Source organism: Fukomys damarensis, unplaced genomic scaffold (genome assembly GCF_012274545.1).
Source record: "Fukomys damarensis isolate Sample0158 unplaced genomic scaffold, DMR_v1.0_HiC HiC_scaffold_19, whole genome shotgun sequence".
NCBI classification, from domain to species: Eukaryota; Metazoa; Chordata; class Mammalia; order Rodentia; family Bathyergidae; genus Fukomys; species Fukomys damarensis.
This window is the reverse complement of record NW_022900931.1, coordinates 66,889,388-66,901,537: the sequence shown is the minus strand read 5'-3', so window position 1 is coordinate 66,901,537 and position 12,150 is coordinate 66,889,388. Positions and strand designations below refer to the sequence as shown.

The following is a 12,150-nucleotide window of genomic DNA, read 5'->3' as shown; positions in this document are numbered from 1 at the left end:
CACACACACACACGGACACACACACGGACACACACGGGCAGGCAGCACTCCGTCGGCCTACCCAGTCCGAGGACTACATTCCCCGTCAGCCCCCGCGGCCAGGGGCTGCACCTGGGAGGAAGGGGCTGCCGTCATGGCCGCTGGGAAACGTAGTCCGTCTGCACGGGTCCCCCAACTCCCAATAGGGTCTAAGAAGAAGGGGCTGGAGGTTGCACCTAGCTTCTGCCTGGCTGGCTATGGCCTAGCTCCCCGGCTCTGGTTCTTTGAGCTTTTCCGTCCTGGGATCTCTTCCTTTGGTCCACTGTCCAGTGTCCTTTCACAGGACTCTCACCTCTGGGTCTCCAGGTGTACGTGTACGTGTGTGTGTGTGTGTGTGTGTGTGTGCGCCCGCTGGTCAGGGGTGCTTGCGTCGTCTAGGTGAACATGGCCTCTCACATTTTCAGTGGTCTAAGTGCACATTTCTGATTTGCCAAGTTGAGGGAGGCGCGCCCCCCCATCACGCTGTGGTCTCAGCGCTCCCCCTTCGCACCCCACCTCTCTGTTTGTCTCTGTGTAGTCAATGTCCCACCCCCGCTCCCCCTCCACTCTCCAAGCTTACAAGAAAACATCCAAACACTTCAGCGTCAGCATCCCAAATTTATTCTCCAGCAGCTGTGGGTGGGAGAGGCTAAGGGGGAGGCACAGGAGCCCCCAGAGCCGGCAGGCCCGCGAGGGGTGGGAGGGGAGGTTCCCAGAGAGGCTGGAGCCATGCGCGGGCAGGGGTGTCTGGGTGTGGTGGGTCGGCACAGGAGTCTAGAACAAAAGCTGGCTGAGAACAGTGGGGCTACTTCCCCTGGGCGGGAGGGAGAAAGAGGCGGGCACTGAGGACAGAGTCCAGAGCCCCTCAGGCCGGGCGGGAGATGCATTGGGGCTCAGCACAGCGGGATCTAGAACAAGGGCGGCTCTAGAGCCGGGATGGAGCTTAGGAGGCCAGGTGATGGGGGAGTCTAGAACCCGTACGGATGGACGGAGGCCAGAGCGCTGCCGGGCGGGATCTAGATCTGAGGGCACAGGGGAGCACCTAGCAGGCGCAGGTGGCATTACATGACTGGCACGGGCACTGGGCTGGTGGGGCTGCGCACGTCCGGGTGCACAAAGTCGGGGTTCACGTAGGTGAAGCCCTGGAAATCCGCCTGGTCGATGCTGGCCAGGACCAGCCGGTCTGGGGGCGTCAGCGCCGGCGCCGCACGCGTGAAGAACTTGTCGAAATTCTCACCGCTGCGGCCGCACTGCAGGACACGCAGGAGAGAAGTTAGGGCTCCTGGCTCCACACCCTGTCTGCCCCAGATCTCAGGGTTAGGGACTGGGTGGTCTCTGCACCCGCTTCAGGGTGTCTCCGCAGGGGGAACCCCACTCCTGCTTGGGTATGGCTCTGATGCTCCGGCCGGCCCACCCCTCCGGGACCTGGTTTGCGGGTGGAGGGGGGCTGACCGGGCGAGGTCTGAAAGGAGGGGCGATCTCCAGCCGCTCCAGCCGGTCCCAGTCGATCCAGCGGAAAAAGCCGTGCGCCCGGATTGTGGGTTCCCCGTCAGGCCCAGAACCCAGGCGCTTCCCTGGGTGTTTGGTTAAAAACTGTGGTGACAGAGAGAGAGAGAGACAGAGGGACGGACAGAGGCCCGGACAGGGAAGCGCAGAGGACAGAGAAGGAGCAACAGAATGGCAGAGGGACAGAGCAACACAGGCACGAAGACCGGAGGGAGAGCAGAGAGGGGAAGAGAGGAAGAAGGAGGATGTGGGAGTGGATCAGGAATGGGAGAGATGAACTCCAGGGCCAGAGAACCAGGAGTGGGCAGAGAAAGATAACAAAATCAAAGTGCGAGGGTGCGAGGGGCAGAGAAACCCAGGGAGAGGACGGAGACATGGGGAAAATCCCAGAAAGGGAAGGAAGAATAGGAGGAAGACAGAAGGTTGGACGCCCAGAGAAAAGGAGGAGCAGCGATCCAGAGGGAAAGGACAGATGGCAACGCACGGACAGACACAGCAGACAGCACGAGGTGCACACAGCAAAGCCCAGTGGGCGTAGACAGAGACGGGCACGAGACAGAAACCCAGAGCAGCAGTCAGAGGGCCGGCCGCGGAGCTGCAGCAGAAGTGCGCAAACCGTCCCCAGCGCTAAGTCCGCAACTCCACAGCAGGAGCCCACGGGAACTCAGGCTGTCGGACTCAGGGTTACCAGACCCCCACCACCCCCGGGCCCCACCATCCCCTGTGCAGTGAGGCACAGATGGGGACAGGGCGGCGGCAGCCTGGAAAATTACTGTCCCGTCACCGGTCTGACAGATGCAAGCCGAGGGACTTGAGGAAGGGAGACTTCCCAGAAGAGCCGGCCACACAGTGTGTGTGATTGGGGGGCTGAGCTGGGGCTCTCACCCCCTTGCAGATGGCCACAGCTTCCCGGGAGAGCGACTTGGGGTAGGTGACTGTCTGCTCCATGATGGCCTGAAATAGCTCCTCCTCGTCCTCCCCGTCAAAGGGTGGCTGTGGAAGTGGAGCAAATAAATCCAGAGACTCAAACCCCCACTCTGGATGCTACTGGGAAGAGGACCAGCTCGGCCATCCCCTGCTGACACTGATGGCTCTGGGAGACAGCAGACCACACCCGCAAGGTTTCATGGCTCCAGGCCTGTCTCCCATGCCTCATCCTGCCTGGCCCTCTTTATCCACTGTGTAAACCAACAGGGTGCTAATGAGACAATGTGTCACTTAAACAGAAGAAAGGAACACTGCAGGAAAGACCGGAAGTTCCTTCTGTGCAATAGCTCAGTGGCTCCCATCCTCTGGGGTAGGGAGAGGCTCACAAGGGCAAAGATTCATAATCTGAGGTTTACAGGCCTGTGCATATCCCTGAGGGAGCTGTGCAACTGGATGGGAAAAACTGGCATCTTCCTTGGTTTAAATCCCCAGCTGAAGGTTAGATTTCCTCCAATTGAGAATGTAGGCAGGGCCAGGGATTTAGCTCAGTGGTTCAGCTGCCTGACCCACAAGCACTAGGTCCCAAGTTTGATCCCCGGTACAAAAAAAAAGAATGTAGGCAACAAGCCAGGGGTGGAGTAGTGCACACCTGTGAACTCAGCACTTGGGAGGCTGAGGCAGGAGGATTGCTAAGAGTTCTAAGCCTGGGCTATATTAAAGAGTTCAGGGACAGCCTGAGACACTGCCTCAAACACAAGCAAACAAAAAGAATGTAGGCAACAAACTGCAACAGCTGCACTTGTGTCTTCACCACCAACAGCAATCACAGGTATTTCAAATTATCGTTCCTGGGATTTAGCTCAGAGGTTCCGCCACCAGCCTCAAATCATCATTCCTGTTAGACCTCCCTTTTTACTTCATCTTACTGTTACAGCTTATTGTTCAATGGACCCATAAGAACCCGAACATATTCCCATTTTCCAACTTTTAATATTCAGATAGGCTAATTGGACTTTAAGTTTTGGTAGCTATATTTCAACGATTGCTTTCTTTTCTCACTCTATTATTTATTTATTTTTTGGCTTTTTGACAAGGTCTCACTGTGTAGTTAAGACTGACCTGGAACTCACTATGTAGCCCAGGCTGGTCCTGAACTCACAGCGATCCTCCTGCCTCAGCCTCCCGACTGCTGGGATTACAGGCGTGCGCCACCACGCCCGGCTGTCACTCTATTATTTTGTTTTGTGCACATGGAAACATTATTTTGAGAAGGAGTTCACAGGTTTGGCCCAATCACTAGCAATAAAGATTGAGAACCCCAGGCGGTGTGGGAAGATAAGGCTTCAGGACCGCGGACAGCGGCACCTGGCCTCTGAGCAGGGCCTCTCCTCATCCTGCTGCTCCTGGCCTAAGACGCGGAAGAGGGGCGCTCAACCCTCTTGAGGCTCTTGAGGGTTGAGGGGTGGCCCCTCCCAGAGCCAGCACCTCCCGTCCTCCTTACCTGCCCTGCCAACATTTCATAGAGCAGGACCCCAAAGGACCACCAATCCACGGACTTCCCGTAGGGCTGGTAGGCAATGATCTGCAGAAGAGTAGACGCCAGGAGTCACGATTTTCCCTCAGAAACCTCGGCCCCTCCGGCCTCACACCCAGGACCCCTACCCACTCCAAGTGCTTTTCACACAAACTCTTCCCACTCTGACAATTCTGGCTAGAGCTCGGCCCTTTGGAAAATTCAGGAAACAAAGTTTGCCTACATAGAACGTTTCTTTATCCTCAAATACAAAAGCTACTTAAGGACCCAGTCACAAGTTCCACCCACTTAGAATCTGCATAACAGGACCTTCCCTTGCAGTTGGGCATGGGGATACATCTCAGAGACCAGAGATTCTTAAACCTGAACAAACAGCAGGGTCATCAAAGGGCTTATTTTTAGACAAGGTCTTGCTATGTAGTTCAGGCTGTCCTAGAACTTGTGGCAACCCTCCTGCCTCAGCCTCCTAAATGCTAGGATTACAGGTGTGTGCTGCCACAGCTGGCTTTTTTTTTTTTTTAATCACAGAACTTTTTGAAAAATAGATGTTCCTATCCCTAAAGAGTCCTGGGCTCCATAATCCAGAGTCACAGAAATATATGTGTCATTTTCTAAGTTTCTGAGGGTGAGTCTATTACCAGGTTTTATGACCACTGACATTGATTATTTTGGCACTACCATTGATCAACTAAAAAGGCCCAGGCCAGGGATTTAGCTCAGTAATTCCGCCACCTGCCTTGCAAGCACAAAGAGCCTGAGTTCAATCCCTGGTACCAGAAGGGAAAAAAAGTTTTATGGCAGCCTGGATGAGATATAAAGGGAAAGGAAGGCCTGCTGCTGCTGCCTCCTTACTGCCTCGCGATGGACTATTTCTCCTCTGCAGTGCCCCTCTGTTATGCTGCCCTGCCTTGGAACCAGCCCACCATGAACTACAACTCTGAACTAAAATATACCTTCCTAAACCGGGCGTGGTGGCGCACACCTTTAATCCCAGCACTCGGAGGCTGAGGCAGGAGGATCGCTGTGAGTTCAAGACCAGCCTGGGCTACATAGTGAGTTCCAGGTCAGTCTCAACTACACAGTGAGACCCTGTCTCAAAAAAACCAAAAATAAAATAAAATAAAATATACCTTCCTGCCTTTAAAAAACAAATAAATAAATAAAAGGCCCAGGGACGACACCCCCAGGCAACTTGCTCTCTGACTTACGAAAGTCAAGAGCACGCATTACCCGTCTTTGTGTACACTCAAACACCAGCTCCGCAAAGCCAGAGCAATTCTCTGCCCACTGAAAACAGTCAAAGGGTGGCACCTGCCACCAAACTTCCCTGGGAACTGGCCTGGCCCTGCTGAAATGGCAGACATGTACCTGCTGCAGACACACACACACACACACACACACACACACACACACAAACACACACACGGAACCACCTGCCACACTTACCAGGGAGCTCTCGAGCAGCTGAATACTCCAGACAAGCCCCACCCTCCAGCCTCCACAGAGGGCACGGCGTTCTTGGGGGACAGGCCCCCCCTCAGAGTGCTCTAAAAATAGCCACTCCTAGCAGTCCGGCCCCTGCTTGCTCAGCATTCCTGCACACTTCCCACCGGAGCGGGCCTAGGGCTACCTCGGGGGCTATGTAGTCCGGGGTCCCACAGAAGGTCCGGGTCGTGGTCCCCGGGAAGACGTTCTCCTTGCACATGCCGAAGTCGGTGATCTTGATGTGTCCCTCGGCGTCCAGCATCACGTTGTCCAGTTTCAGGTCCCTGGCAGGGTTTCGAGGGGGCTGAGCTCAGCGGTGGAGCCGCCAGCCTGCCTGCGCGGCCCCTTCCCCTCCCGGGAGGCCCAGGCTGACCTGTAGATGATGCCCTGGTTGTGAAGGAAGAAGAGGCCGATGGCTATCTCAGCGGCATAGAATCTGGAACGGGAGGAAGCGGGGGTCAGAGTGGAACCCGGCCGCCCCCTCGCCCTCCCTGCCCTCAGGCCGAGACTCACGCTGCGTGGGGCTCCTTAAACTTGCCCAGCTGCTGGATGTGGTACATCAGGTCGCCGCCGGTGACGTACTCCATCACGAAATACAGGCGGTCCTGGGGACCCAGTGGGCTCAGAGGCAGGGGCACCTGGCCGGGGTGGCTGAACTCCCCCCCGGCCACCCCGCCCACCACAAGAGTGTCCTGGGGCCTCGCCCTGCCCCACAGAACCTCCACAGCCCTGGGTCACCCCTCTCGGCCGTCGCCTGGCTGCACCTGCTCACCAGAACCAACTGCGGAGGCGGGACCACGCCACTGACCCCGGGCACACCGAAGCCTTCCTGTACCCAGAATTCCAGCCACCTGTGGCCACCGCCGCTCAGGCTATGCCTGCATTACCATCACTTCCATCTAGGAAGCCAGTCGCACCCATCCCAAATCCCTGGAAGTAGTCGCACCCCCAAACCCTGGTTTCTGACTCCTCGCTCCTTGCAGCAATTTTAGGGTAGCGCCATTTCTGTCCGGTCCTTCCGTAAGAATACAAGACGGTGACCCAGCACTCCGCATCCCCTTCACCTGGCCACACTCCTCAGAGCTCCCCCGGAGCAGCCACGCCCGCCAGGGAGCCTGCCCGCCGACCACACCCCAGAGGACCTGCACCCTGGCCACGCTCCCAAGCCCCTCACCGGCGTCTGGAAGGTGGAGTGCAGCTGCGTGAGGAAGTGGGGCCGCCCGCCCGGACCTCGGCCCCCCAGAGCCAGCACACGTTTCTCCACCAGGGTGCAGTCCACGTCGTCGTCCTGGACGATCACATCCTTCTTCAGGATCTTGATGGCGTAGAGCTCGTCGGAGCCTCTGCGCTCTGCCAGCATCACCTGCGAGAGGTCCAGCGGGCGGCGGGTCGGTCTCTGCGCACATGGTCCCGCCATGGGACCCGACGTCCACCCCTCAGGGATCCTGTCCTCCAGAACCCCAGACACTGTACCCACATCCTCCCCTGGCCCCAGAATCCCAGAATCCAACCTTCCCGAAGCTGCCTTTGCCCAGAACCATGAGGAAGCTGAAGTCGGAGATGTGCAGGCGTCCTGGGCTGGCCCCGAAGAAGCAGCGCTTGGAGTCGGTGGGGCTGGGGGACGGGGAGGGGACAGGGGAGGACGAGGGGCCCATCCGCACTCGCTGTGAGAAGGGAGACGGGGGAGTCAGACCCGGGGACAGAGAGGACAGAGAGCAGAAGCCACTGGCCTGCAGGCCCTGCTCTTGGCTTCAGCACTGCTCGCAGGCCGACCTTACTGCTTACCTGACACCTAGCTGTCACTATGACATCTCTGGGAAACTGGCTGCCACCCCTCTTCACAGCAGAGCAAACTGGCACAGAGAGGTTGTGTGATTTGTCCAGAGTCACAGAGCAGAGTGGAACTGGATCCCAAGCAGTTCACCCCAGAGGGTTTGGTAAACAGGCTGCAGGGTCCCCTCTGAGGTCTGCTAGCTGTGTCAACCTGGGCGCGGGCCTGAGACGAGGCGCTGCCAGCAAGTCCCAGGGCCACGGTGGCCTCCGGTGGCCCCTCTGTTGCGTGGACAGCACCTGGCGGCACAGTGATGCCACTGCCCTCCATGGCTGTCTGCTAACCCCACCCGTAAGCTCACTATGATGAGGTCTGCTTTGTTCTCAAGACACAGTGACCAAGCCCAGGCTTGGCCACGGTGGCTGAGTTCAGGGAACAGGGCCTCGGAGGCCGAATGGCTGCTGTCTGCCACCGAGGCCGGGTGCAGGGTGTGCATTCTGGTGCTGTTGCTCAGTGCCTGCTGGGTTGTGCAGGACAGCGGTGAACAACGCCACAGAAACAGCCCAGGCCCGTCAGTGTTTCTCACAGGTGAGGGGCTAATCGAGCCAGGCCTGGGCTGCACAGTGAGACCCTGTCTAAAAAAGAAAGGCCTGGGATGTAGCTCAGTGGAGCAGCCACTGCCTGCCTCACAAGCACAAGGACTCAAATTCAATCCCCAGTACCCAAAACAGCAAACAAAACACACACACACACACACACACACACACACACACACACACACACAGGAACTAATTAATAAAATCCAAAGATAGAATTCAACAAAAATTTTATGCAGCGCCATTTGCTTGTATTTAATTTTTTGTCTTCAGAACAGAATACCTGTTTTCTTTCTCCTTTACTTTTTTTGGGGGGTGGGGTACTAAGCTATACTACAAACCCCTTTTGTTTTTTATTGATTTGTTTTTGAGACAGAGTCTTGCTAAATTGCTAAGTTGCCTGGGCTGGCCTTGAGCTTGTGACCCTCCTGCCTCAGCCTCCCAGGGCCAGGATTATGGGTCCTGCACACTGTTGGTACTGAATCTTGGTCATCCTCACTGCTCACTCCTGACTTTCAGGTCTCAACCTAATGCCCCCTTTTCAGGGAAGCCAGGCCCTAAGCTGATACCCCTCACACTCCTACATGCCCTGCAGAGGCCCCATGGCACCAACCACCCCAGGGATTCGACTTGGGCTGCTGCGTCCTGAATGGATGATGGTGCCTCAGGAGAGGATGCGCTTGCTGTGCTCAGCCTCAGCTGGGCCCTCTCGGGCTGCTTCCCAGCCACCTGTCTGCTTGGTTCCTCCTCTCTCTGGGATGGAAAGCCAAACCTCCCGCAGCCCTGCTGCCCTCTGATTCATTTCCTCCTCTGCCCCCCACCTTGTCCCTCTGCACTCCAGGCCTGCCCTCACCCTCAGGGCCCTCTCACCTGCCCCTTCTGGGCTGGTTCCTGGCAGCTCACTCCCCTCCTCAGACTCTCGCCCAACAGTCACTTATCTGAGAAGCCTTTCTGCCTACTGCACTTAAAATCACAAAACCTAGCTGGGCGTGGTGTCATCCCAGCACTGGGGAGGCTGAGACAGTAGGACCTCTGTGAGATTGAGGCCAGCCTGGACTACATAGTGAGACCCGTCTCAAAATAAATAAATAAATAAAACCCAGGGCTGGAGATTTATCTCTGGCACTGCGCCTGCCTGGCAGGCCCGAAGTCCTCAGTTCAATTCCTGGTACTGAAAAAAAAAAATTCCAAACAAAACAAATACCTCAAAACCTTCCCCCAGTAGCAGTCCATATTCTCCTTAATGTTCCTTTTTCTCCTTTTGCTATCATCTTCTAAAACATTGTCATGCACAGTACCAGGGAAGCTTATTTATTTTGCTTCCTGTCTTCCTCCAAGTGTAAGCCCCACATAGAGGATTTCTCTCATTTTGTTCCCTGTGCCACAGAAGCCTGCAGTGACTACAATTATGCCCTGTGTGTGCACACGGGTGCTCAGCAATCAGTGTTTTTTGGGGGGTGTTGAGACAGGGTTTCACTATGTAGTTGAGACAGACCTTGAACTCACTACGTAGCTCAGGCTGGTCTTGAACTCACAGCGATCCTCCTGCCTCAGCCTCCTAAGTGCCAGGATTACAGGCATGTGCCACCACGCCCAGCTTCAGCAAATAGTTTTCCTCAGCATGGCTCTCAGGGTGGCTGTCCCCAGAGAGGCACAGGAGGGCGAGCGTGGGATGCAGCATGAGATGAGATCAGGCTTCCCAGCTCTGACAGCCCAGTCAGGTGCCCCAAGGAACGTCCCACAGATTCCAGAGCAGGGCCTGGCTTATACTGCACCTCTGGAACCTCGTTCAGCACAGTGAATGGGGGAGAGAGGTCTCAGCAAGAGAGACAGGTAGTAAAAAGTCCAGGAGACCCTCCCTGCTCCACCCCCAGGCTGCCTCAGGGCCTGGGTCACCTTGCCCTGTATTTTAAGTATCTGCCAGGATGTTCCTGTCTTGGTGGGGTCATCTGAGGGTCAGATTCAACCCCAGCAACCCTGGAATTGTTCAGCAAGCACGAGATGGACCTGGTGGCAAGTACACACTCACCGCCTGGGTGCAGAATTGAACGCAGAAGGCAGAGGAGGGACAAGTGGAGAGAGGGACAGGGAGAGTGCCTTTGCCTGGGCTTAGCTCACCTCATACAATTCCAAGGGGTAGTTACAGGCCTGCAGGGGAAGAAAGCCAGAATCAGGGCCCCCAGAGAGGTAAGAGATAGCCCAGAGCAGGGCCCCGGGGCCCTGATAGCCCCATGCCACGGGATGGAGAACTACAGTTCCCATCAGGCCCCGGGGCTAAAGCCCCCTAGGTGAACAGAGGAAGGAGCCTCAGGGTCTTCTGGGAGTTGCAGTTCTAGGACCAGTGGGCACCCAGCAGGCAGAGGGTGAGGCTCTGAGCTTGGGGAGACTGGGCTGGGCTCCCCTGGGGAAGCCGTCTGGTACCTCAAACTTCTGGAGGAGGCTGCAGTTGTCAGCATCTGCCACCGGCACATTGTAATATTCACCCTCCTCCTGGTTCAGTAACTTGTACCTGACATACACACGGAGACCAGGGCCGGGAAGGGACGGGGGAAGTGGGGCACCCATGGACAAGGCAGGGACACCCAAAAGGAGGAAAGAGACACAGAGAGACAGAAAGAGAGAGTGAGATGAGGAGCGGGGAGAGAGAGAGGAGAAAGAAGAGAAAGCTGTGGGAGGAGAGCTGGACTCCGGATGCAGAAGGAAGATGGCGTCCGGAGCAGGCCGCACAGGACGGAGGAGCCACATGGGTCAGCTGTAGCCCCAGCCCCGCTCCTCACCAGCCGTCCACGGGCGCCTTGAGCAGTTCCGAGACCCCGAAGGACATGGCCCCCATGAAGTCATTGCGGGAAGTCCGGTCCCAGTCCCACACCTCCACGCTGAGCCTGCGCTCCACATCCCCCGGCTTTAGGTTGCTGCGGGAAGAGGGCCCGGCTCAGACTCCCCGCCCCGTCCTGGGTGCTGCCGAGAGGCCCTTCCCGCCCTCCCCACCTCTCCAAGGCGCCCTTCTCTCCCACAACAGGTCTTTCTCGGACAGCTCTCTCCCTCTGGGCATCCCGGGGCCCTTCTCTTCCTGCGCCTCTCCCCCCAGCCCTCCGTCTCCACCGTGTCTGTCTTCCGGCTATGCCCCGGCTCAGGGTCTCTTCCTCTCTGGTCTCCTGCCCCAGGGTAGTGGCCTTGCTGTGTCCCCCTCCCTGCACCGCCCCATCCTTCTCTGCTCTGGACTCCCCCACATCTCCTTCTCCCTCTAGCCTGCTTCTTCGGGTCCCTCTCCCCACCTGACCTGAGCACAAGCTGCCTGCTCACCCTCAGTCTGTTTCTTGACTCTGTCTCTCTACTGTGTCTGTGTCCCCACTCTCTCTCCCTGCCTTGCTCCTGCCGTGCTGGTGCTGGGGACTTTCCCTGGGTCCTGACACCTCCCACGGCTGCTCTCTGGGGCTGTGCTGGCCTCGAAGACCCAGGGGCCACCGTGCCAGTCACCACAGCCTCCCCAGCATCCAAGCTCACAATACGAAGGTCTCGTTCCACACGGGATTCAGTGTGGCTTTCACCGTCCGGGTCTTCTGTTTGGTCAGGTTGCGTGGGTCTGGGATGAGCTTCAGTTTGACATAGGGGTCAGACAGACCGTTGGGGTCCATAGGAATGAGGTTTCGGGCCTCACCCACTGCAGCATGAAAGGGGAGGTAAGTGTCGCTGTTGTCAGAGATCCAGGAAGGGGTTCCCAGCCTCCCCAGTGAGCCACGCTCGAAAGCGCTCCAAAGACCTCTTCCCTGGGCAGAGACGGAAGACAGGACACCAGGCCCTCTCCAAACCAGCCCGACTCCCAGAAACCACAGCCAGAGCCCTTTCCTTCACTGGGACTTAGGAGTCTGTGCCAGGTCCTGCCCCGTGGGAAACCGGACCCCTGGAACCAGGTCCTTCCTCACCCTCTCACGGCCCGCTCTGGGACCCTGACACCCGCAACATCAAGGCTCCCTGGGGTTTGGTTAGGATGGAGGCGGGGCTGTCTGGCTGGATTGGGCGTGGCCACAGTGGAGCCCCGCCCTAAAGGTGGAGCCAGGGCCATCGGTGGGCGTGGTCCCTCAAACCGGGACTGGCACTTGCAAAGGGCGGGGCCTCACCGGTGACGTGGATCTCCTCGTTGGTCTGGGCCCGGATCTCCAGCTGCAGGCGGCCGCGGCGCTCGGTGTGGTCCACGCCGCACAGCGAGGGCACGCTGCGCACACAGCGCCGGTGCACGTTCATCTCGCAGCCTGGCGGGACAAACCTGGGTCGCACTCGCAGCCCGGCCGGGGACCCCCCTGCATCCCCGGCGG

The 12,150-nt window shown here is 57.7% G+C and overlaps 1 protein-coding gene across 1 annotated transcript in view; it reads right to left on the bottom strand.

Annotated features, from left to right (window-relative positions):
- Positions 1-614: 614 nt before the first annotated feature.
- The window catches only part of Prkcg (protein kinase C gamma), a 16,365-nt gene continuing 4,829 nt past the window's right edge, over positions 615-12,150 (bottom strand). Inside the window, exons 5-18 of the mRNA XM_010617060.1 lie at positions 11,956-12,135; positions 11,342-11,498; positions 10,615-10,749; positions 10,259-10,346; positions 9,956-9,985; positions 6,982-7,134; positions 6,645-6,833; positions 5,984-6,075; positions 5,844-5,906; positions 5,616-5,754; positions 3,953-4,033; positions 2,410-2,517; positions 1,471-1,611; positions 615-1,268 (exon numbers count right to left, since the gene is read on the bottom strand). Of these exons, the coding sequence (XP_010615362.1) occupies positions 1,080-1,268; positions 1,471-1,611; positions 2,410-2,517; positions 3,953-4,033; positions 5,616-5,754; positions 5,844-5,906; positions 5,984-6,075; positions 6,645-6,833; positions 6,982-7,134; positions 9,956-9,985; positions 10,259-10,346; positions 10,615-10,749; positions 11,342-11,498; positions 11,956-12,135 (1,745 nt within the window). The 3' untranslated portion in view covers positions 615-1,079. The remainder of the gene's footprint in view (positions 1,269-1,470; positions 1,612-2,409; positions 2,518-3,952; positions 4,034-5,615; positions 5,755-5,843; positions 5,907-5,983; positions 6,076-6,644; positions 6,834-6,981; positions 7,135-9,955; positions 9,986-10,258; positions 10,347-10,614; positions 10,750-11,341; positions 11,499-11,955; positions 12,136-12,150) is intronic.